This window comes from Diachasma alloeum, unplaced genomic scaffold, assembly GCF_001412515.2.
Source record: "Diachasma alloeum isolate Michigan unplaced genomic scaffold, Dall2.0 Dall_scaffold_00199, whole genome shotgun sequence".
Classification (NCBI taxonomy): domain Eukaryota; kingdom Metazoa; phylum Arthropoda; class Insecta; order Hymenoptera; family Braconidae; genus Diachasma; species Diachasma alloeum.
This window is the reverse complement of record NW_021680364.1, coordinates 690,876-713,336: the sequence shown is the minus strand read 5'-3', so window position 1 is coordinate 713,336 and position 22,461 is coordinate 690,876. Positions and strand designations below refer to the sequence as shown.

General features: G+C 37.2%; 1 protein-coding gene across 6 annotated transcripts in view; it reads left to right on the top strand.

Moving 5' to 3' along the window:
- LOC107035665 (guanine nucleotide-releasing factor 2) overlaps positions 1–22,461 on the top strand; it is a 99,036-nt gene that overhangs the window by 9,240 nt on the left and 67,335 nt on the right. The window contains exon 1 of one of the 6 annotated variants that reach the window (XM_015253200.1): positions 6,044–6,227. The exons of the other annotated variants lie outside the window; for them this stretch is intronic. Coding sequence (XP_015108686.1) covers positions 6,044–6,227 — 184 coding nt within the window. Of the gene's footprint in view, positions 1–6,043; positions 6,228–22,461 lie in introns of those variants that run through there. 6 annotated transcript variants of the gene reach the window in all.

Here is a 22,461-nt window from a genome sequence, read left to right as displayed (position 1 = left end):
ACTTTAAAAATTTATTTGCAAAAAATATATAACGATTTGTTATTTGTTTTATTCAGTGTTAATATCAAATAAATAGTGAATGAAACAACTTGAATTATAAAATATAATAGCTACAATAGATCATGAAACACTAAAATAAACATGAGAATGAAATATTCTCTCCATTAGTCGAATTAAAGCAAAAAAATCCAGAAAAAAATCTCTCGCTATAAAATGAAAATTCTCATGCATAAATAATCCCTCGTTTTATCGGATTTGAAAGCACTTCGATGAGTTAAATGGCTTCATTTTTTGGGAAAATTCGTGCGGAAGTGGACACTTCTTGAGAAAATAAAACATTGCAAAAGACTTATTTTAAAAATTTATTTGCGAAAAAATATCTCACGATCTGTTATTTGTTTTATTCAATGTTAATGAAATATCACAATAAATATTGAATGAAACAACTTGCACAATAAAATATCAACAGTATATAGCATGAAAATGAAATATTCTCTCTATTAATCGAATTAAATAAAAAATCCAGAAAAAAATCTCCCGTTGAAAAATGAAAATTCTCATGCATAAATAATCCCTCGTTTTATCGGATTTGAATGTACTCCGATGAGTTGAATGCACTCGCTGGCATGAAAATGGTCGGATATCCGAGGATTGACGATGGCCTATCATTAGTGGGTGTAACAGGTGCAGTATTATTTGTACCCTAGGATATACACATTACAATCCCCAGTTTAATGACCCCCCCCCCTCCCCCTCGGTGTTTCCTTCTGAAATAGGATGCTGTTTGAAATACCCACAGTACAGAACAGAACAAGACGATCAATTCCAGTACCAACTGGTGCCATACACATCTCATTACACTACAGTATACACTCACTCACGTAATTATCGTTAATTCTAGTTGATTTGATGGGTAAGACTCGAATCAAGTGGCAACTGGGGCGAATTATTGTGTGAGAACAACAGGAAAAAAAATGAGGATTTAATTTTGAGTGATCGGTTGTTGGAAAATAGAGAGAAATAGGGAAATGTCAACAATTTTTGTTTGTTTGAATTTCATTTATTTATTTATTCATTCATTCATCTATTTTTTTTTCAATGAACATATGTAAATTCCACTCGGTTTTTGCAATAAAAATTGAGAAACCGAATTGATTGTTTTGTTTTGATTGAACAAAAACAAAATGTAAACATGAACTAAAAAAAATGAGGATTTCATTTTAGTTGATCAGTTGTTGAAAAATAGAGAGAAATAGGGAAATTTTGAAAATTTACATTTGTTTTCATTTCATTTATTTATTTATTCATTCATTTATCTATTTTATTAATTTTTTCCTATGAAAAAATATAAATTTCACTGCATTTTCGCAATAAAAATTGAGATAATAAACAAAAACAAAATGTAAACATGAAAATGTTGAACCTTCGCCACCGGTAAAAATCTCCACTAATGAACCCTGGAATTTGCCGTATGCACCGCCTATCGCAAACCCTTCCATCTGCATTTGAGGAATGAAAAGAGGAAAACTGAGTGATGAAAAGGAAGAAAAAAACTCAACGGGATTTGCCGCCGGCAAGGTCGATAATTTAGCGATGGTATTCTGCTGAAAATCCGTGCTGGATGAAGGGGGAGATTGATGTGAAAGAGAGGAGCGAGTACGTTTCCCCTCGAAAAGGGAGCTCTCATTAAATCCTAAGTTGGTCTGTTCTGTTCCGTTTCTTTCTGGTCATTGAAAATAATTCTATGGCCGGACTTGCGGTGGGGCTCGTGGTCTCTCGCGTGTCCTTCAGAGAGCCGAAATGAGGAGCATGAAAGAGTAAAAAAAATGAAAGGGAATTGTGGGATCAAGATTATTACCTATTTAGGGATCATGCTCGTGTGTGCTTTCATCTTTGAATTATTGTTGGGACAAGATTTTGAGCCTCCAACGGATGTACTGATGCCAAAGTATGACATGTGGAACACACGAACCTGCCCCATGCACTGTTATAAATTTTCTGGAATTCAATATCATTGATTGCAGTCAAAATTACGATGTTAAGACGGACGAAAAGTTCATTGTTAGGATAATTCAGTTGTGCTCTATTATGAACCCATACCAGCAGCTGCTCAACCTATGATCATTGGCCAGTACTCGTGAACTACCTCCCAAGAACCTCCACTTGGACGTCATCATTCCTGCAAAAAGTAAAACTGAAAGGGAATCGTGGGATCAAGATTATTACCTATTGAAGGATCATGTTCATGTGTGCTTTCATCTTTGAAAGTACTTTGCCAAAGTATGACATGGGGAACACACGGACCTGCCCCGGGCACTCTTATAAATTTTCTAGAATTCAATATCACTGATTGCAGTCAAAATTACGGTGTTAAGACGTAAGAAGAGAAGTTTACTGTTGGGTTGATTCAGTTGTGCTCTATTATGAATCCATACCACCAGCTGCTCAACCTGTGATCATTGGTCTGCGCTCGTGAACCTCCCGATTCATCAAAGAACCTCCACTTGGACGTCATCATCCCTGCAAAAAGTAAAACTGAAAGGGAATCGTAGGATCAAGATTATTACCTCTTTAAGGATCACGCTCATGAGTGCTTTCATCTTTGAATTATTGTTGGGCCGAGATTTTCAGCCTCCAACTGATGCACTGATGCCAAAGTATGACTGTGGAACACACGGACCTGCCCCGGGCACTCTTATAAATTTTCTAGAATTCAATATCATTGATTGCAGTCAAAATTACGGTGTTAAGACGTAAGAAGAGAAGTTTACTGTTGGGTTGATTCAGTTGTGCTCTATTATGAATCCATACCACCAGCTGCTCAACCTGTGATCATTGGTCTGCACTCGTGAACCTCCCAATTCATCAAAGAAGCTCAACTTGGACGTCACTATCCATGCAAATGCCCGTTGTGCATGGTTCGCCATGTCGCACACCCCAGTCAGCCATTTCACGCGTGCACAGATAGGAGATTCACCGAGGGTGTCACCAGTTACGTCAGCAGTTCATGAATATGTAACTATTTTTGGGTGTAACTCCAGTGGAAACTGTCGATCTTCCTTAACCGGCAACGTCGAAACCCACTCTAACCTCCGCCCCGTGAATCATTCATGCCTCACCCTTGTTTACCTTCGGGGGGAGAAAAGCTCGCGAGAAACTTGAGCATAGAATATGCCGGAGTAGTTCAGAATTTTTCGAATGTCCTGGGAGGGTGGGGGGGGGGGAGTTGGGGATGTGGAGAGTCACTCGAGGATGGTTTTGAGTTCGCAGAGGTGCATTTGGGAACTCGAGATATTCGGGGATGTGTAGCAAACTGAGAATTTCGAGGGGATACATGTCCATTCTCGGAATTCCTGCTGGGTTTAAGCCGATTATGGCGTTTAGTAACTCGGGCGGAATTAGTCTGATGGTTAATCACGAAAATACCGGGGATATTGGTCGAAGCATATCTATATTTGAAGTGAGGGCTTTGGAGAAGTTCCTTGTTCTCAAAATAAAATTACAGATTTTTTTAATTTCATAGTTTTAACCTGTTTTGTCCTTAGGATGAGGACGAACTGTTCACTCGATTCAGAAAATTTCGTAAGTCTACTTATTTCAGAAAATACTTGAAGATTATCAATTCAAGAAAAACAATTTTCTCAGTTTAAGAACTCGAATGTTCTGAATTTAAAATCCACAAGAGAACAAGGCTTTTCTGACAAATGTTCAAGAAAAACCCCAGAAAACACTAGAAATTCGACTAGAAGCTTCTCAATATCTGCCGATAAAATTCCACAGTCAACATGAAAAATACTTCAACTCGATCCAATTGAACCTAATACAAATCACTGCTGACGTAACTCCCCATTCACAGATCTAAACAATCAAAATGCCTAGTTCGAACCTTTCGTAATTCCATCTGACACAACTGTTAGCGCAGATCAGTTAATGTATCTCAGAAGTCTTCACGTCATCTTCTACAACAGTCGTGTCTTCCACAGAATCCCTCTCGGTCTGTTAAAATAGACAAGCCTTCATTCCCAAGCCAAAGTCAGTCCATTTTACTGTCCAATTTCTCTCCTGCAGAAGCGGACAGTCCACCTCTGATTCGCGGCCAAGCTGGTTGGCTGCTTGTCGCTCCCGTGTCGGTTCACCTTCCATTTGTTGTGATAAATGACGCAAGCCTCAGTTGCAACTGCAAATAATTGCGACCAAATCTAGACCATTAAATGGGATGTTTTTAGGCTTGAAACAATTCTTCGTATTTTTCCTCTTCATTTCATCTCTTTTCTGCAAGAAAGACCGAGGAAAATCTGCGAAAAAAGCTGATGAAGAAGGTTCAGCTGCCATCGCCCCTGAATTTTCGTGTGGACTCGTTAAACAGTTGAGTGAGATGATGTGGAACAGCTTGAACAAATGGAGCATGTAGGGTCCCCGTGATTGGCGATCAAGGTCCGATCGGTTAGCACATCTCACAGCAAACTCATTCCTACTACCTCGCAAAGTCACATGCGCTGCAACCCAACACCAGTGATAACTCAGTAAAACCAAAACATTCGGTTAAAAGCCCCCAGTATTTTCGGTCTCAACCCCGATTTTACGGTTTTGACTGGAGAAATTTGTTGAAGCCACATGTGTTTTATAAAATACGAGGGAGAAAGTGAAACCAAAGCGTCCGCAAACTCCGAAAATATCGAGGCACTGGGGAGTGGTATTACGGGAAGCGGAAAGTGTCGCTGTAATTACAATTTTAAACTGGGTCGCAAGTCCAGGTTTAATAATTATGTACTGTGATGTGTACTAGGAAAACTAGTGTCCGAAATTAAGACACTTGATCCCTAATTTGTCACTTTTAGCGTCTCCAATTGAGACTTTAAGACGTGCTTTCTTCACATTCTAGGGGTCTACTAGAGGATCTTTTGTTCTAAACTCTTGATGTCTCATTTGGTCTCCCAAATACTTCATTCATTTTTGTAATGTTTGAAGTCATTTGACAATAAATTGGAAGAGAATAGATAAGTCACCAGAAATAGCTTATGATTCCACGTCTCAATGTGGTTGACGTCGTGTTTTCAAATGTCTTAAATTTCGTGACGTCTTCCAACGTCTTGTTCTTGGACGGAAAAAACATCTCATTTTAACATTCGAACTTTTAGTCATCGCGAAGCTAGCCATAAGACAGATTTTATTGTCCAATGTCTTAAAGCAAGACTTCCTTGAGACTAGTTCCTATAGTTTATGTCTTGTTCTTTCAGTACTTTATATTTCAAGATTGTGACGCAAATGAAATTTATGGCCTAGGCAGTTTGTTTGGGGGAATTTTTCACGGTTCAAAAATCGCCTTGGATCATTGGTTGACACTCTGTTAACTCTCCCTTCTCTCGATTGTGTGCTCGCTCTACTGTGGATAAAACGTTATGTGGACGGTTTATAGTTTGATTATTACACGGTAGCCAGTTTGTAGTTGGGTATCGCTGGGTGAGGTTGTCAAGACACACGAAGAAGCTTTCGCAAAGGAAGAGACGACTTCATCCTACAGAAATCAACTCAGCGAATGGACAGTTTTCGGTTTTGTCTACTTTTTCCGCACACGGAAGTTGGGAAAAGTGAATGAACCAAGTGTGAAAATAGAACGAGAGAGGAGATACGAACGGACAAATGTGTACAGATTATATTTAGCACTACTGTCATCGTTCCCGAGCAATCTCAGCGACCCGCAAGCTCCCCAAATCGTGGATTTCATAATCAGAGTCAAAGTTCGAGGCGACAGAGGAGAAAAAATCGAGGAATACTTTGGCGGTTTCGAGTGATGAATCATTCTGGGCTGTTGAGTCGACTGAGTAGACTGATATCAGAGGTTGGAGATAACCGCAAGATCCTGAACACGAATGTCAACGGATACTGAGATGCAGTAGCTGCCGATTGCGGTGGAACTTTGACGGCTCGGCTTACACTTCCTCGAGGTCTTACAGTAAAGGGTGTTTGTCAACCGCAAATAATGATGAGATGGAAAAACAAATTGTGCAGGGGATAATTCTGGGGTAATTGCGTTCGGGGAAACATGCCGCAGTATGATGATAGCTTTCTGGATTCACCGTTGTTCAGAAGACGCGCCAAGAGTTACAGTGTTTTGAAACAGGATGTGCCGAAATCTAAAACATTTCAGATTACTGCAACACCGTTTCTTCTTGCTGTGACCAGTCAGCCGAGGGTAACACCCTCTGTGTCAACATGCAATCTTGAAGGTAATGAAATTATTAGGAGAAAGGCTTATCGAACCGCGGTGGTATAATTGTGGTGGTGTGGTAAAACCTAGTAGACCATCTTCAATCGGTGATTTCTCTTGGCCGAACGGTGCGATTTCGTTGAGTCAGGACTCATTGTTGAGCTTGAAAAAATGCCTTTAAAATGAAAGGAAGATTGGGAAATTTCACTCTGCCGTTGTAGAGTTATCCGCGATTGAAAATTCCATTCTCTTCTAAAAAATTTCATTCATGAAGTTTTTTTGATTAAATTGCGTCAGAAAATTGAGAAAAAAATTATGGATAATCATGGAAATCATGGAAATTGTTTTCCTGTGAATACATAATAAGAATTTCATGTTTTGTCTCCGTGAAGTGTTGATACAAAATTGTCACGTTTTATTTTCGGAACTCTAGTCGCGCAATATTATCAATTTCTCGTGGCTTATAAATAGAGAATGATTATTCGTGACTTATTGAAAACCTTCTGAGTTAACATGCAATCTTGAGGGTAATGTAATCATTAGGGGAAGGCGTAACGAACCGAGGTGTGATAATTATTATGGTGTGGTAAAACCCAGTAGACCATCTTCACTTGGCGATTTCTCTTGACCAAACGATGCGATTTGGTTGAGTTATGGCTCATTTTTGAGCTCGAAAAAATGTCTTTGAAATGAAAGAAAGATTGGGAAATTTCACTCTGTCGTTTTCGAATTATCCGCAATTAAAAACTCCATCTTCTAAAAAATGTTAATCACGAAATTTTTTCGCTTGAGTTGCGTCAGAATATTGAGAAAAAAATCACGGATAATTAACAGCATCTCAATTACATTTTACAATATATAAATGTGTATTGAACGAATATAACAAATTGTTTTGCTGTGAACAAATAATAAGATTTTCGTGTTTTGTCTCCATGAAGTGTTGACACGAAATTGTCGCGTTTTATTTTCGGAATTCTAGTCGCAAAATATTAGCAATTTCTGGGGGCTTATAAATAGCAAATGACTATTCGTGACTCATCGAGAATCTGTAAATGGTACCTCTCAGAGGAAACCCGCATGATTTGGATTCCAAATCCGAGGGTGGCAGATGAAACAGCGACTTTTATTGGTTTCTCCGGTGTAATTGATGGGTGTGGAACTCAATTACTCGACGAATTCACTCGGATTTACAATCATCAGGTGATCTTCCATCTTCGATTTCCGTTGCCATCGATTTTCTGGAGATTCGTGAACCTAATTTTATTGTCAATTGATTATCTGGCAGATTGTGATGGAATTCGTTGATCAATCGATGGAATCTATTCTTTTTAATTACTGGGGCATAACGGGCCAGCTTTTTTTATTCTGAGGAAATTTTCCGGGGTTTTTCATTCCAGTACCTGTCATTTTTTATGGAAAAACTTCGTCATAACATAGTCAATATATTGTTGTAATTTCATTGAATTTTCAGGGAAATCTGTAATTTCATGATCTTTTTGCACCCTAAACCGCATTCAGAGTCACTATCCTGAAAATTACTAGTCGACTGTTCATGAAATTTCTATTTTTTTTTACAGTGAATTAGGAGTAATAAAAATTTCAACAGTTTTTGGGACCAATTAAACATCAATTATATTGCCCTAGGATTATAAAATAATTTTAGAACAGGAAAAATCATCAATTCAATCGTCATTTTAAATAAAAAAATTAAAATCTCACACGGAAAAATTTTAATTTTGGAAAATATATTAAAAAATATCTTTAATTGGCCCAATTTACATAAAGAGAATACATAAAATATATGTTTTATATATTTTTGTATGGATTCTTTATAAATTTAAAAAATATATGGAATTGGCCCATATTATATATTTTTTGATGGGGGAATATCTTCAAAAATCATAAAAAATTTACCTTCTCTGTCTCATTCTGAAGAAAAACCTCCCTAGAATGAGCGAGTTTTCTCTTTATGAAGTTGTTTAAGGTGTTGATTCTCGATTAGCATCATAAAAAAACCCAAATTTGAAAACACTCTCACCTCCACCATGCGAAGTGCACATCCCGATGCTCGATGCAGTTTGCACGGGTACGCTAAACCCCGTTGGGAAATCATGAGTACATGCCGCAACACGTCTGGGCGTAAGGTGTTAATTACTCGAGATATTGGACTAAAACGTTCCGACGTGGCTGATGCCACCACGATTAACGTTCGCTATACACCAGGGATGATCACAGGTCCACGACGAGATTGGCACGTGTCCCAAAATTTAATTCATCCTCCACAAAGTGCAGGATGTATTGTAAATCGATCAACACTGTTGGAAATTTTTTGAAATTTCGTGGAAAATGTGATCGCAATTCTCATGAGAGTGACATTAAATCGGATTTAGGGGAAAGATGATTATGAAATTTCCAGTTTTAGGTAGAAGTAAGAGAGATTAAGAGAAATTTCACAACTCCATTGAATTTTCAAGTGAACCTAAATATTCAGAAATAAAATGACATGAATTTTCAATTTTTCCATGAATTTTCCTGATTTTTTTGAAATTTCTGAACTTTTAGTGGAAATTAAACACGATAAAAATTGCCAGTGAACAGTGAACTTCACGACTAGAATAAACTAATGGCCGAAATGAAGGCACTTTTATCCGGTTTTTGAAGACGTTCAGGGCCAGAATTTAATTCATTTTTAGTGTCTCAAATTAAGACAGTAAGACACACATTTCTTTTTTTATTTGAAACACTCAAACCGTGTCGTTTATTCTGCTAAAAAAATACAAAAATGCTAATGTGTTTACAAACGTGTTCTTAAAAAAAACATGAATCTTTTACCGATTGGATCATTTATTCATTGAAAAAAATTGTAAAATGTAAAATTTGCCACGATTGTTTCGGTAATTTTTACCCAACTTTTCTCTCCGTGTAGTGCCTGAAATTGAAACGTTTACCTCCCCTTTTTTAAGATGAGTTCTCGAAATTAATCAGTTTCAGGGTCTGGGTCTCAAATTAAGAAACAATTAGATCTTTTCTTAGAGCGAAAAAACGTCGTATTTTAAGCCGCAATTATAACGTTGTAAATTACACACAAAAAAAAACCTAAATGTAAATTACGTTTAAGAAGTCGTCTTTTACACTTGAAGTTGAAGCGTAAATTACGCTCAAAATTGTCGTAGATTACGATGATTTTTCCGTATTTTTGATAAACGTAAAATACGTTTTGTTTAGGCGTAATTTACGTTTTTATTTTGACCGCAGAATACTCTTCATTAAAGCCCAAATTCCGATTTTCATGACGAAAAAAAAGCCACCAGATATCATATTGTCGTTAATTGTAAGTTACGTTTGTCAAAACGTAATTTACGTTTGGGTTTTTCTGTGTGTAAAACGTCTTAAAAATACTAGTTTTTACAGTGATTACGAGGTGAAATCATGAGACCTTGGAGACACTGGGGCGATGGCGTCATTCAGAATTTTCGTCCATAAATAAATCAATGCTCTCGACTGAACGGGGACAGCATGAACTTTTATAACGAGAAACATAAAATATTCACAAAAAACTGGGGGACTTAAAAATTCGTATCAAACGAGCGGAAAATTCTGGTGGAAAAATCGGGGCCAAGTTTTTCTCCGTTCGAGAAAACAGGAAGGTTAAGTGGCCCTTTGTGGTGGCTCTTGCGAGCAAGACCGTGACCCGGCATTAAATAAAATGAATGCAAAGGAGAGGGAGAGAGCGAGAGAGAGGAGTCGAAGGATCCTCAAAATCGCTGCATGTGTGCGAGGAATAAAGAAACGTCTTGTGGGTGTTGTTTTCCCCCGCGAGTGGAGCGTAATGTCTCAGGGGCAATGTACGTGAGGCTCGATGCTTTGTTTGACGAGGAACACTTCGCGGACTGAATTTGTGCCACCCTGAAAGGTTACGGGGATTCTAAATATACATCGGGGATGTAGGCCTCCCTTTCTGGTTTAAAGAGCATGTACATCGGTGAATGCTTGGGAAAACTTTTCAGGGGTGATATTTGAGTTGCTTTCGAGTGGAAGCATTGCACTCGACGAATTCGGAATTTCCAATTTTTTGTGTTATGATGACTAATTTTGGCCTCAGGAGTTTGAAATAATTGTTTGATGTGCCATTGTGGTTTAAAATGTTCTGCCCAATGCCCTCGGGAGACTGATTGCATCATCTGAGGGAGCTCCGTAGGTTTATGCAATAGAGGGAATACATTGACGAGGAGTGAATATTTTTTCTGAACAATAATTGTCCCCTCGAAATTATTTAGTTTTCCCAATGTCACAGTTGACGGCAAGAAAATTGTACACTGATGGAAATGATTAGTTATTGTTAACAAATAGATTTTGGTTGAAGCTTGGGGTCTATTCGGTCTCACCAATTTCATTCGTTAATAGTTAACAAATGCATATTTGAAAAGCCTTTTGTCCTCGACTTTCATCTTTTAAGTGAACCATTCGTTAACTTTCAGCGAATATTTATTTGGTCTTATTCAACTCTACCATTCGTTAATAGTTAACGAATGAATAGTTAACGGAAAGAATGAATTGATTAATCATTTTGAAAGAAATTTTTAACAAACGACAAAGTTACATGAAATTTTTGTAGAATTCTTCATTGACGAATCAAATAATTTGAATATTCAAGTAATTCTTGATTTTCAGGTCCATACGGCACTGAAAAACCTTGAAAATTTTGAAAATTCAGGCAATAACTTCTCTCAATTTTCAATCTATTGAAAATTGAAGTGCATGTGGTGTTCAATTTTCGCGATGAGTTTGAAAATTCAAGCGGTCATTGAAAAATCAATGATTCTTTGACATGAAGAACCCAATTTCCTTGAATTTTCAAGATGAATGAGAAATTTAGTGAACGTTTTCGTTTGAAATTGAATTCAAACTCGCAACATTGAAAATTCAGATGACATTGTGACTGAAATTTCAAGAAATTTCTAACAGTGTAGTTTCCTGTTGTAATTATCATTTGTTCGATGGAAATTATAAGTGTTTATTGGACACAGATATACACTACTCAATAACAATCACTTCACGGAGAGAAATATTCAGTAAAAATTACGGAACAATTCACGTAATCCGCAATGGGGAATCGTTTTCCGGCAATTTTTCTAGGAATGGAAGAGACGAAATCTGAAACGTTCAGCGAATTTTCAGGTTCATCACCGAACAAAGTACGAAATTGTCACGTAATTTTTCCCGAAGAAGTAAAATCTTACAGAAACTCGCCGACTTATTATGCCTCGAAAATCAAAAATTCATGAACGTTCAACAATTTTTATGAAGCTGTTGAGTTATTTCTACGTTCCGTTCCGTAAAATTCCTCAATCGTTGGGGAAAAATTACGGAACGACTTGTCCCCACAGCGGTGAGTCATCAGACGGCTGGTTAATTTTTACGGAACAAATCGTAGAATTTACGTGGCGACTCGTACAATTTCAGTTCCGACTCACACTTTTTATTGAATTTTACTTCGCTCGCGGATTACGTTTGGAAACGTAATTCTTACGTTTTTTTCTGGTAATTTTTATTGAACTTTTCCTCCGTGAAATTGTCTCGATAAATGTCTCACGAGAGCACTTACTACTACGAAAATTATCATGAGAACAAGACACCAAGAACTATTAACAACACTGACAAACTTTTCAATAAAATCGAGCCCTCGAGAGCGAATTAACCGCCTGCAGTCCTCGTCGTGCGCAAAATGAGAAGAAAAACGAGAGGAATAACCTTCGAGTTTAACCATTCTGTTTGACCACTCCTTTTGAGCCCCAGCAACTCAGTAAATATCCTCGAACCATATCGCATTTCCCGATGGTTTTCCGCGGCACTCAACCCCGCCAATCTGATCCTCGAAAGTGGGAATGGGTGTGCTGTTGAATTTCAGTTGGAAATCGCGCTGCGAACGAGAGGACGGCGAGACGGGTGGGAAGGATGCCCTGTCAGTGGCAGACCACGGGGAAGGGCTCCGACTCCCCCCGTCACTTCATTCCCACTGGATATACCTCTCATTTTGTCCTGCACCCTTTCAACTATACGTGACATACCCTTTACATCCAAACACCGGCACTCGACGTGAAATTACCAGATTTCGATGGCGAAATTTTGAAACAATTTTTCTCCCTTTTTTCGTGATTTTTTTCCCCCGCGAGAGGAGGAGACGAGCCGATTCCACTGGTTAAATCCACGTTTATCTTGTCATTCTGATGTAAATAAAATATGAGGCTTTCGTCGGTGGAGAGATAGCGGTCGTGAATAATTTCTGGCGACGCGGGGAGAGATAAAATACCAGTTGACATTTTTATACTTTTTTTCGGTGGAAATTAATAAATTCGGTTGTTTATTCCAACGGGAATGGTTTGTTTATTTCTTTATTCGTCCATTTGTTCATTCATCGAACTAATATTTTACTTACTGGTGACGTCAAATTCCTAATTTGAATGTAGGAATTTTTTTAGTCTTTCAAAAATAGTTTATTTGATGTGAATGAAGAGCGAATAAAAATCGAGTTGAAGTTTGAATAAAAGCTTCGGTGGAAATTAATAAATTCAGTTGTTTATTCCAACGGAAATGGTTTGTTTATTTCTTTATTCGTTCATTTGTTCATTCATCGAACTAATATTTTACTTACTGGTGACGTCAAATTCCTAATTTGAATGTAGGAATTTTTTTAGTCTTTCAAAAATAGTTTATTTGATGTGAATGAAGAGCGAATAAAAATCGAGTTGAAGTTTGCATAAAAGCTTGATTATGAGACAATACACTATTCTTCTGTTGAACTCTCCAACTTCTCCGAATAGTAATGAGTATCTTTATAGTTCTTTCCATCTCAAGGAGAATGAAGGAACATGTCTGAGACATTTCGGAAGGTAAAACGCGGATAAAGGGATCGCCTCAAATTTTTGGCATTGAAATAGGAAATAAGTCTACATTCTGATAAAAGGATTCTTGGCACTTCTTCAAAAATTCTTAAGTCCGATGCTTCTGCGGGGGGTATTCCCAACCGAAATAGGATCATTAAGAATGACGAATTTCACTATTAAATTCTGTCAGATGAAATCTCTGACTGTTTGGGGGACTCCGATGTCTGCGATAATTGGATGAGAAATTTAATATTGCAAAAATAAATTGTTGTAAACCAGGGGAACTGTATATACTTTAATGCAGTCAGAAATGAACAATTTTCAACAATTATGTGAATCAATTGACGGTGGCACGTCCTTTCAACTAGGCCACATTTTAACTGATAGAGGGATAGATTTTCCTCAAGTAAATCTGTCCCATTCCATCAAATATCAGCTAGGTTTTTCTCTCGGTATTTTTCCAAATGTTTCATTCCTTCTCTCTGAATTTTTCCTGTCGAATCCCTGAAATTTTCATTAAAATGTGAAATTCCGCGATTTTTCCTCCCCTCAATCGAATTTAATATCGCTCTCCTGGTGATATTGAACTATTCAACTTTCCACGAAGTTTCAATTTTTTCCCAACACTGCACTCGGTTTTACAGGGTTGAGGATGGCTACGAGGATAATGGGACATTACACGTTTGGATAGGCAAATCAGGATGTTGATGTGCGGTTTTCCGGTTTCCTCCCTGTCGACTTGATTAAGTAGTGGTTAACACAGGCCCCTCAAGCAAGGGCGGTGGCCCTTCTGTGTACTAGTACACCCCCGCCCACTCGTGGGGATTTAGTCTACGGTGGATATCTGGGATTTTGGACATCGCGCCAGGGGGATTTAACGGTCTCCCGCGTCGACGCACCTCAACGCCATCCGAAATTATTCACTGTAATCTGGAATGATGGCGAACGGAGGAGTTTTTTTAAAGAGTCGGGGGGGTTTTGTATTCATTGGGCGGAGGTTTTCGGGAGCGACCGGGGGAATAGAAGTCTCGGATTAAGATAACTGTGGGAATAAATGGGAAAGCAGCTCAAAATTGACTACTTGTTGACGTTTTTTGTCACGTAACAATTCTGTTTAAATTTTAAAGAATTTCGACATTGAAAAATCACAATTTTAGGGAAACAATCGCTAAAAATTGTGAATTTTAGTTCAATTATTCCATGAAAATGAATAGAAATCTGGAGAATTGGGATCGATGGACCTTTGAATTATTAATTTATTGAAAATTTGGGATAATTTGGTACTGAAGATTCATGTTTTTAAGGAGAAATCAAGAGAATTTATAAGTTTTCAGTGGAAGTGAGATGGAAATTTGACAACTTGAATTGACTTACTTGAATTTTTTATAAAAAGTAGAATATTAAGTGCCGAATCACGCTGAATTTTTAATTAATTGAACCTTCCAGAATATATTTACCGGATTTTTCCTGATTTCTACTAATTTTCATTGAAATTAAAAAAAAGAATTCCAATCGAAGAATTCCAATAAAAAATTCCAATAAGATTTTTCAATTTTTTTAAAATTCCTTAAGTGTATCGTCAAATTTTCAGCAAAAAATATTCAACAGTCGGAAAAGAAATTCCTAAAAACCACAAAAGACTGGAAAATCCATTGAATTAATTTCTCTTTCCCCGGCGAGACAGATAGGCTAGTAAATTAAGCGCAATTTTTCTCGGATGAGTTGCTACGATAATTATTACCCGTTGTGTACTTGGTTATGTAGGTTTTATTACGGAGCTATAATTCATGACCCTCTTTCCTCTCGGAAAACTCCGGAGGGGGGGGCACAATAATTAAACCCAGTGCCCAGTTGGGCTTTGCAAATATTAACTTTGTCGTTATTGCCGGAATGGTTATTCCCGGGGGTATTTTCATTAACAGGTCTGACCAGTAATGAGTCACGGTATTCGGTGGATTCGAAATTGACGGAAATTCGCCGGCGGTCGAGTTTTTGGGGTTGAGCGATAATCGGGCGATGGAGTTCTGATTAATTTTGGAATATTGAATTCGAGGGGTATGTGGGTTTATCATGATAAACACGAAATTCTTTATTGAGGATGTCCAAGCGGAACTGTAATCTGTAATCCTTCAAATTCAAGTTTTCGGTTTTTAACAAAATTTTTCTCCAATTGTTCGCTAATGAATGCATGGAATCGATTCATTTTTTTTCAAATGTAGGTATTGTTAATCCCCACCGATCGCCATTAATTAAAATTTAATTTATCGATTAGTATTTCAATTTTCGATTTTTTTTGAAAATCGGGTGTCCCACGATAACTTAAAAAAATGTTCTGAATTCATTGAATGATGGCTTAAAAAATTTGTTTGGATGTCCTTTTGACCGAGTTCGAAGATGAAGGCGATAGCAATAATCTCTATTTTGATTTATTTGAAAATTTGCAAAAATTTTGTATTTTTTGAAAATCAGAATTCCGGGGATATCTTTGAATGTCATGCTTCAAATGAATTCAATCATAGCTTAAAATATTTGTTTTAATGCCATTAAGTCGAAGTTAAAAGATGATTACGATAGCTATATTGGTTGATTTGATTTTTATGATTGTTGAAAATTTCGAATTTTTCATGAATTTCCCTGAAAGTGAGCTTTCTCACGGTTTCTTCAAATGTGATGTTTCAAATTCATTCAAGTATGTGTAAATAAAATTTCTCTATTAACATTTTATCGAAGGGCTGAGGGGAGAGATAGAACCGTAAAAAGACAATCGGTTGTATAGAAGAAAGGGATAATAAGAATAATGATGGTGATAACATTCAACTAAGTTGAAAATCTGACAAAATTAGTTGAAAAGAAACTTTATTCAATTTAATAAATTGAAATCAGTAGCGAAGCGGTAAACCGGGTTAAGTCATTTTTTACTATTGGCTAGTTTTTGACGAATATCTCGGAATCTAAAAGAGATAGAAAGATTTTTGTCACGACCTTTTTTGTAGAGCCAATAGAGCGTTATAAAAAAAGTCATGAGAAAAATTTTGCTATCTCTCTTAGATTCCGAGATATTCAGCAAAAACTGGCTAATAGTCAAAATCGACTTGACTCGGTTTACCGCTTCACTACTGAAATAAACAATGACTTATACATGATAGCAAGAAATGATGTGCAAAATAGCCATTCGGAAACATATTGCTAATTTATTAGCAAAAATAACTACACTATATGCAACACAAGAGCAATTTCCCACTTGTTTCTCAGTGTACCGAATAACATTTTCTCCCCTCACCGCCCCCATGAATATCTAAATCCTCCCAGTGGACAAGTGCACTCATGTGATCTCGCTAGGTAGACCGAGCACAAAATGCCTGAAAGGTGGTCAGGAGTGAGGGCCCAAGGAAACTGGCGGAAAGTGCTTGGGGATGCATTCGCTGAGTAGTAGAAGAAATGCGAAATTCCACGTCGAAGGGTGAAAGGCAAAAATAAATGGTGGAAAAGCCTCGGGCGGCCTTCCACTCGTGCTTTCGCCTCGTGCCATTCCTCCAGCCCCGCTCCCCCCTCTGCCCCACAGCGCCATGATTATTTTTTGCTCCCTCTTTCACTACCACTGCGCGTTCATTCCTTCTTTATTCTCCCCAGTCTTTTTGTCTCCACCTACTTCTTTTTTTTTCTTTTCATTATTATCCCGACTACTTCCCTCGTCGATTCCCATTCAGCCGGGAATTTCCGGCAAAGTGAATTTCAGATTCTTGATATTCCACGATTCTGGGGGATACAGGAGAATATGAACTCTTTCCACATTTTGATTTGAATTTTCTTTATTATTTTTTATTGCATTGTTTTGTTTTGGGTTTAGGGGTTTGGAGATACATAGGAGGGTATTCGAAGCTTCTTAATGGAAAATATTGGTCACAAAAATGTCAAATTTTTGTTGAAAATCGTAAATTTTTGTGTCTTAAAATAGACGTTTTTCAAGTAACACATTTAGAATGTGTAGACTGCATGTCTTAATGTCCTAATGTGAGACTCTAAAAAAGACCGAAATTTGGGGACACAAACGTCTTAACGACCGTCTTAAAAAACGTCTTCATGTCTTAATTTGAGTCTCCAAAAATAATCTAATTTCGGGATCTCAAATGCCTTAAAAAAGACCGTCTTAAAACCACGTCTTAATATTTTTATTTGAGACTCTAAAAATGGCCTAAATTTGGGAACTCAAAACCTCTTAAAAAAGATTGTCTTAAAAGAACGTTTCAATTTCTTAATTTCATACTTAAAAAATGACTTAAATTGGAGACCACAAACGTCTTAAAAAAGACTGTCTTAAAAAAACGGCTCAATATCTTAATTTCACACTCTAAAATGCCCTAAATTTTAAGACACAAACGTCTCAAAAAGGGCGCAGAAGTGTCCTAACTTCAGACACTAATTTTTCCACTGCGTCAACTCCGACAAATAAACCCTATAAATCACAAAATAAAATTCAAAGGGAAGTTTGAAAAGTTCCCCAACGAAATTCTATTCTTCCGCCTCTCCCCCAATTAATTCAACGTCGATTTGCGTCACCCCCCTCCCCCCAGAAATTACCGAAACAATTCAATATTTCCTCAAGCACCCACTCCTGATATAAAACTCCTACCAATTTTCCTCAATTCCCTCCGCATCCCGATCTCCACCCACAGATAACCCATGAATATTCAAAGTGCCCCTCATCCGCGATGAAACCCGACCGTTCGACTTTAAAACAGAAAGGAGAACTGAACCATTCGTTGTTTTTCGTATTTACCACTCACTGAAGAATACTCAAATATTATTCATGAGTCACACTGCGATATAAGTTCTAGATAGAAGCTCTTGTTCTATTCTGTTCTGTCCGATGTCTCGCGATACCCCCCCACCCACTCCAGAATAAAATGGAATTGGATATGCGAGAGAAGAGGAAAGTGTTTCAGAAGAGTGCACTTGGCTTCATTATCCCGATCCCCTTCAGGATCTTATCTTCATCTGAAAGAGGAATAATTGAGCATTGACAATTAACCCCGGGGGATATGGACTCAGTTGTTGATACTCCATTAATTCTTTTTCTAGATGTATGCCATTTAGTTCTCGGGGAATGACATTCGCATATTTATTTTATCCATTTTATTTATTTACAATACGGAACTTCCATAGAGAAACTTTTCCGAAAAGTCTGGATATTTTGGAATAACTGATTAAAAATGCATCAATTTTGAACACTTTTTTGGGTTCATGACGTCAACTCACAGGAATCAAGTTCCTCTTGCGACTACTCACAGCGCTATTGAGTTATTCTAGCCTCTCAAAGTGCGAGACGTTCAACCGAAACAAATCGAGGGGGTTATGTTTGAAAGAATTATTAAAAGTGGATAAAAACATATATTGGCAGTAACAAATGAAGTTTGTGCTGAAAAATGATTTTCAAAAGGCGTGTTCGGGGAATTTACCAACGGTAGACGTGACTATGTTGATAGATTTTGTGGGTTTAAATCTGTGTCAAAGTGTCGACAGTTGACTAGAACCTATTAAAATTATACACGAGTTTATTAAAACTAACAAGATTAGAATCTAAACGACCAAAGACTACTGTAACTAAAGTAATATAACAAGCTAAGTAAAATGGATATGTAATCATCACCCAAATGATTGTAAATAACCCATTGTAGGTTAATANAAAAAAAAAAAAAAAAAAAAAAAAAAAAAAAAAAAAAAGTGTCGACAGTCGTGGTTGTATAATTTTCACTGTTGTATTTTTACATCCTGGTGCAGAACAATATTTATAAGGAGCTTTCATCACTCGATCCGGTTTTTCAGACATTTTGGAGCCAAATACATGTACAGAGTATTTTCCTAGATCTCAGCAGTTGTACTAAACCGCTTGATGGCGCCACGCGAAAATTTCGGCCTCCGGTGAGTTGACGTCACAGGCCTTTTTACACGGACGGAAATATTCAATAAAGATTACGAATCTTGTCCGTAATTCCGCAGCGAAATATGGTTGTAGGAAATTTTACGGAACTGTCACCGAATTTTTCCAGAGCGTTCCGTAATTTTTATCTGAATTTCCTGTGAAAAATTGCGATACCGTCACTTAAATTTTCTGAGTCGATTCTGTAATCGGTGAGTATTCACTCATTCAATTGTGAGTTCCGTAATTTTTACTGAACATTTCTCTCCATGTGAACGTTTAAAAAATGCAATTTTTAAGAGCAAGTAAATAATTATCAAACTATTTTCCGTGTGTTTCCTTGTCAAATATGGGTTCTTGGCGGAATATATTCGAGGAAAAAAAACATGCGAGTTTCCTACTCGATTATCGTTTCATTCATTCCGGAGATTCCAAAATGATGAAATAGAGTGGTATACATGATTAATTGGAAGCAAATGTGGCGAGCTTTTTGCATCAATGATGCATCCATACACGCACCATTGAGAGAAACAGACTGGAACGAATGACCCAACCCATGATAGAGAATTGGGGGATGATGTGTAGGGGCCGGGGGAGGCGGGGGCAATGAGTCAGAGCTCTCCTACAACTGGAGTTTGCCAATCCATTTATGCAGCCGTGCCCACATTTCACGGGATATTTCATCGAACGAAAAGCCATTGCCGGTTATGACTGATTCGCTGTGTCGTATACGCTGTACTTTCGGGCTTTGATGATATCTTCAGGGGGTGCAAAAGTGATTGGAGTTGTGGAAGTATCACGGCGAGCTGATTACCTTTCACGACTCGTCGAGGCTAAATTAACGTTTCGCAGGTTGCAATCATATTTAACAAGAAAATCGAAGATATAATACTGAATAGTTTTTTTTGCTGAATGAATGGAACATGTAATGCAGAAAGTTCAACAGTAGCTTGAAGTGCTTTTTATTCCTAATTAACCACAAGTGTATTTTTAACTCCAATTATTGTTCATCGTTTTTCGATCGAAGTTATTACGAGAGTATAAGGAGCGAGAGAATGGACTTATTGGAGCGATTCCGTCTGTTCTCCTCTAATTAAAAAGAACGGAGAACTTCCGATCCAGTTACATCGCTGGTAGTTATCTTCAAATAATTGTGATGGAACGACAGGAAATCCATAGAGGAAGGGGTGGCTAGGGCTATTTTATTTACCTCGTTACATCGACTTTCAATATTGAATACTCCACTATTGTTGAGACAATCATTTTGATTTTGAGTGTTTATGATTCAGAGATTATTTGCGGGGTTTGTCCCTGAATGCTGGGGATGCTTCGATTAATTGGAAGTGAGTGAATCTGAATGGATAAAAATTTGAGGAAATTCTCCGATTTTGAAGAAATGTCGAGAAAAAAATGACGGATTTTTAATGAAAATTAAGACAATTTTGTCCTTTTTTTTAAACAAGTTTGTGGCCCTAAATTTAAATCATCTTTAGTGTCACAAATGAAGACATTAAGGCATGCATTATAACTATTCTACAGAAAGAGAAATGGGTCTCTCGTTCAGTTCTAATGTCTCAAATTAATATTCCTAGATCAAAGATAAAATGAAATTGAAAATCGTAATTTTTCTTCAGTTTTTAATTAAACACTTCGTCTTTGCCGCGCACGACAGGTAATATTTAACCCTCTTACCCAAGATTCCCTGGGAAATCTCCAAACTATCCCCGCCCAATACACTTATCTCTCTCGTCGCAGTCGCCAACAAAACCCGGAATAAATTCACCCGGATGACACAATAAAACTCCCCAGACATTGTTTTATTGGCCTGAATGTACCCACCAACTCAGTCTCACCTGACACATCATCCTCGTGGCAATATACCCTAGAAATATGAAGCAACACCCCTCCGAGCTCATGAGAAACGTGTGCAAGCGATATACGTGCGCACGAGCTTTCTCATATTCAGGTGAATGCCGTAGATAAATTTCCTCCAACTTTGAGTGCAGACGGGTATGAAAAAAAAATATACAGAGGATAAAATTCACCAGCGGAGCGTGGGTTAGCCGGGATTTTACTCATTATATCAGGATGAGAGAAGAATGGGGAAAAACTTTTAATCCATTCAGAAGGCCCCTCTCGACATAATTAGTTACGCGTTCGTCACATACGTGTGGACGTGGAAAAGAGTTCTACAATTACGGGGTTTTTTTTTGTTCGGGAGTCGCTCTTTGTCCCGCGGGACAGTGGAGGTGCGATGAAAGGGACGGATTGTTACTCAAATACATTTTCATTCGCGTCTCGGATGGATTATCCAAACGGAAAGGTCATTTCCTGGGGATTAAATGGCACGCGCGGGGAGAAAGGATTGATGGGGTCAATAATTGGGTCCATACACTCGGGGCTTAATTGCCCGTTCGGGAGTTCATGGGAAAAATTGGGAAGTTTTGATGGATGCTCGGAAATTTTTGCTTCCGAAGGGAAGATTTGGGATCGCTCAAAATTAAGTTTTTGATTTTTTGTGTTATCTCGACACTGAATATTCTGAACTTAAATTCAATTTCAGACTAAATTGCTAGGGGAATTTCGAATTCATCTTGGAAGTTCGATAAAATTAAGTTTTTTATTATGGATGATTATTGAATTTTTAATGACAATTTTGATTTTCAAACCTATCGCGAAAATTAAGCAATAGATTGGAAATTTAGAAGAAAATTTTCCTGAATTTTCATGATTTCCAGTAATTCTCGTTGTCATATGAAATTGAGAAATCAAATTTCACTGAATATTCAAGAACATTGACTGATTTATCGATAACAAGATCAGTGGAAATTCCATGTAAATTATTCGTATTTAAAAATTTGAAGACTTTTTACTTGAACGAAGTTTTTCTTCAACTGTTCGCTAATGGATGAATGGAATTGAATCTTTCTTTTCAAATGTAGGTATTGTTGACCCCTATCAGTTGCCATTAATTAAAATTTAATTCATCGATTAGTTTTTTTAATTTCCGAATTTTTTCGAAAATCGGTTGTCCCACGATAACTAAAAAAATGTTCTGAATTGATTGAATGATGGCTTAAAAAATTTGTTTGGATGTCCTTTTGACTGAGTTCGAAGATGAAGGCGATAGCAATAATCGTTATTTTGATTTATTTGAAAATTTGCAAAAATTTTGTATTTTTTGAAAATCAGAATTCCGGGGATATCTTTGAATATCATGCTTCAAATGAATTCAATCATAACTTAAAATGTTTGGAAAAAATCGAAATTTTCAACAATCATCATAAAAATCAAATCAACCAATATAGCTATCGTAATCATCTTTTAACTTCGACTTAATGGCATTAAAGCAAACATTTTAAGTTATGATTGAATTCATTTGAAGCATGATATTCAAAGATATCCCCGGAATTCTGATTTTCAAAAAATACAAAATTTTTGAAATTTTCAAA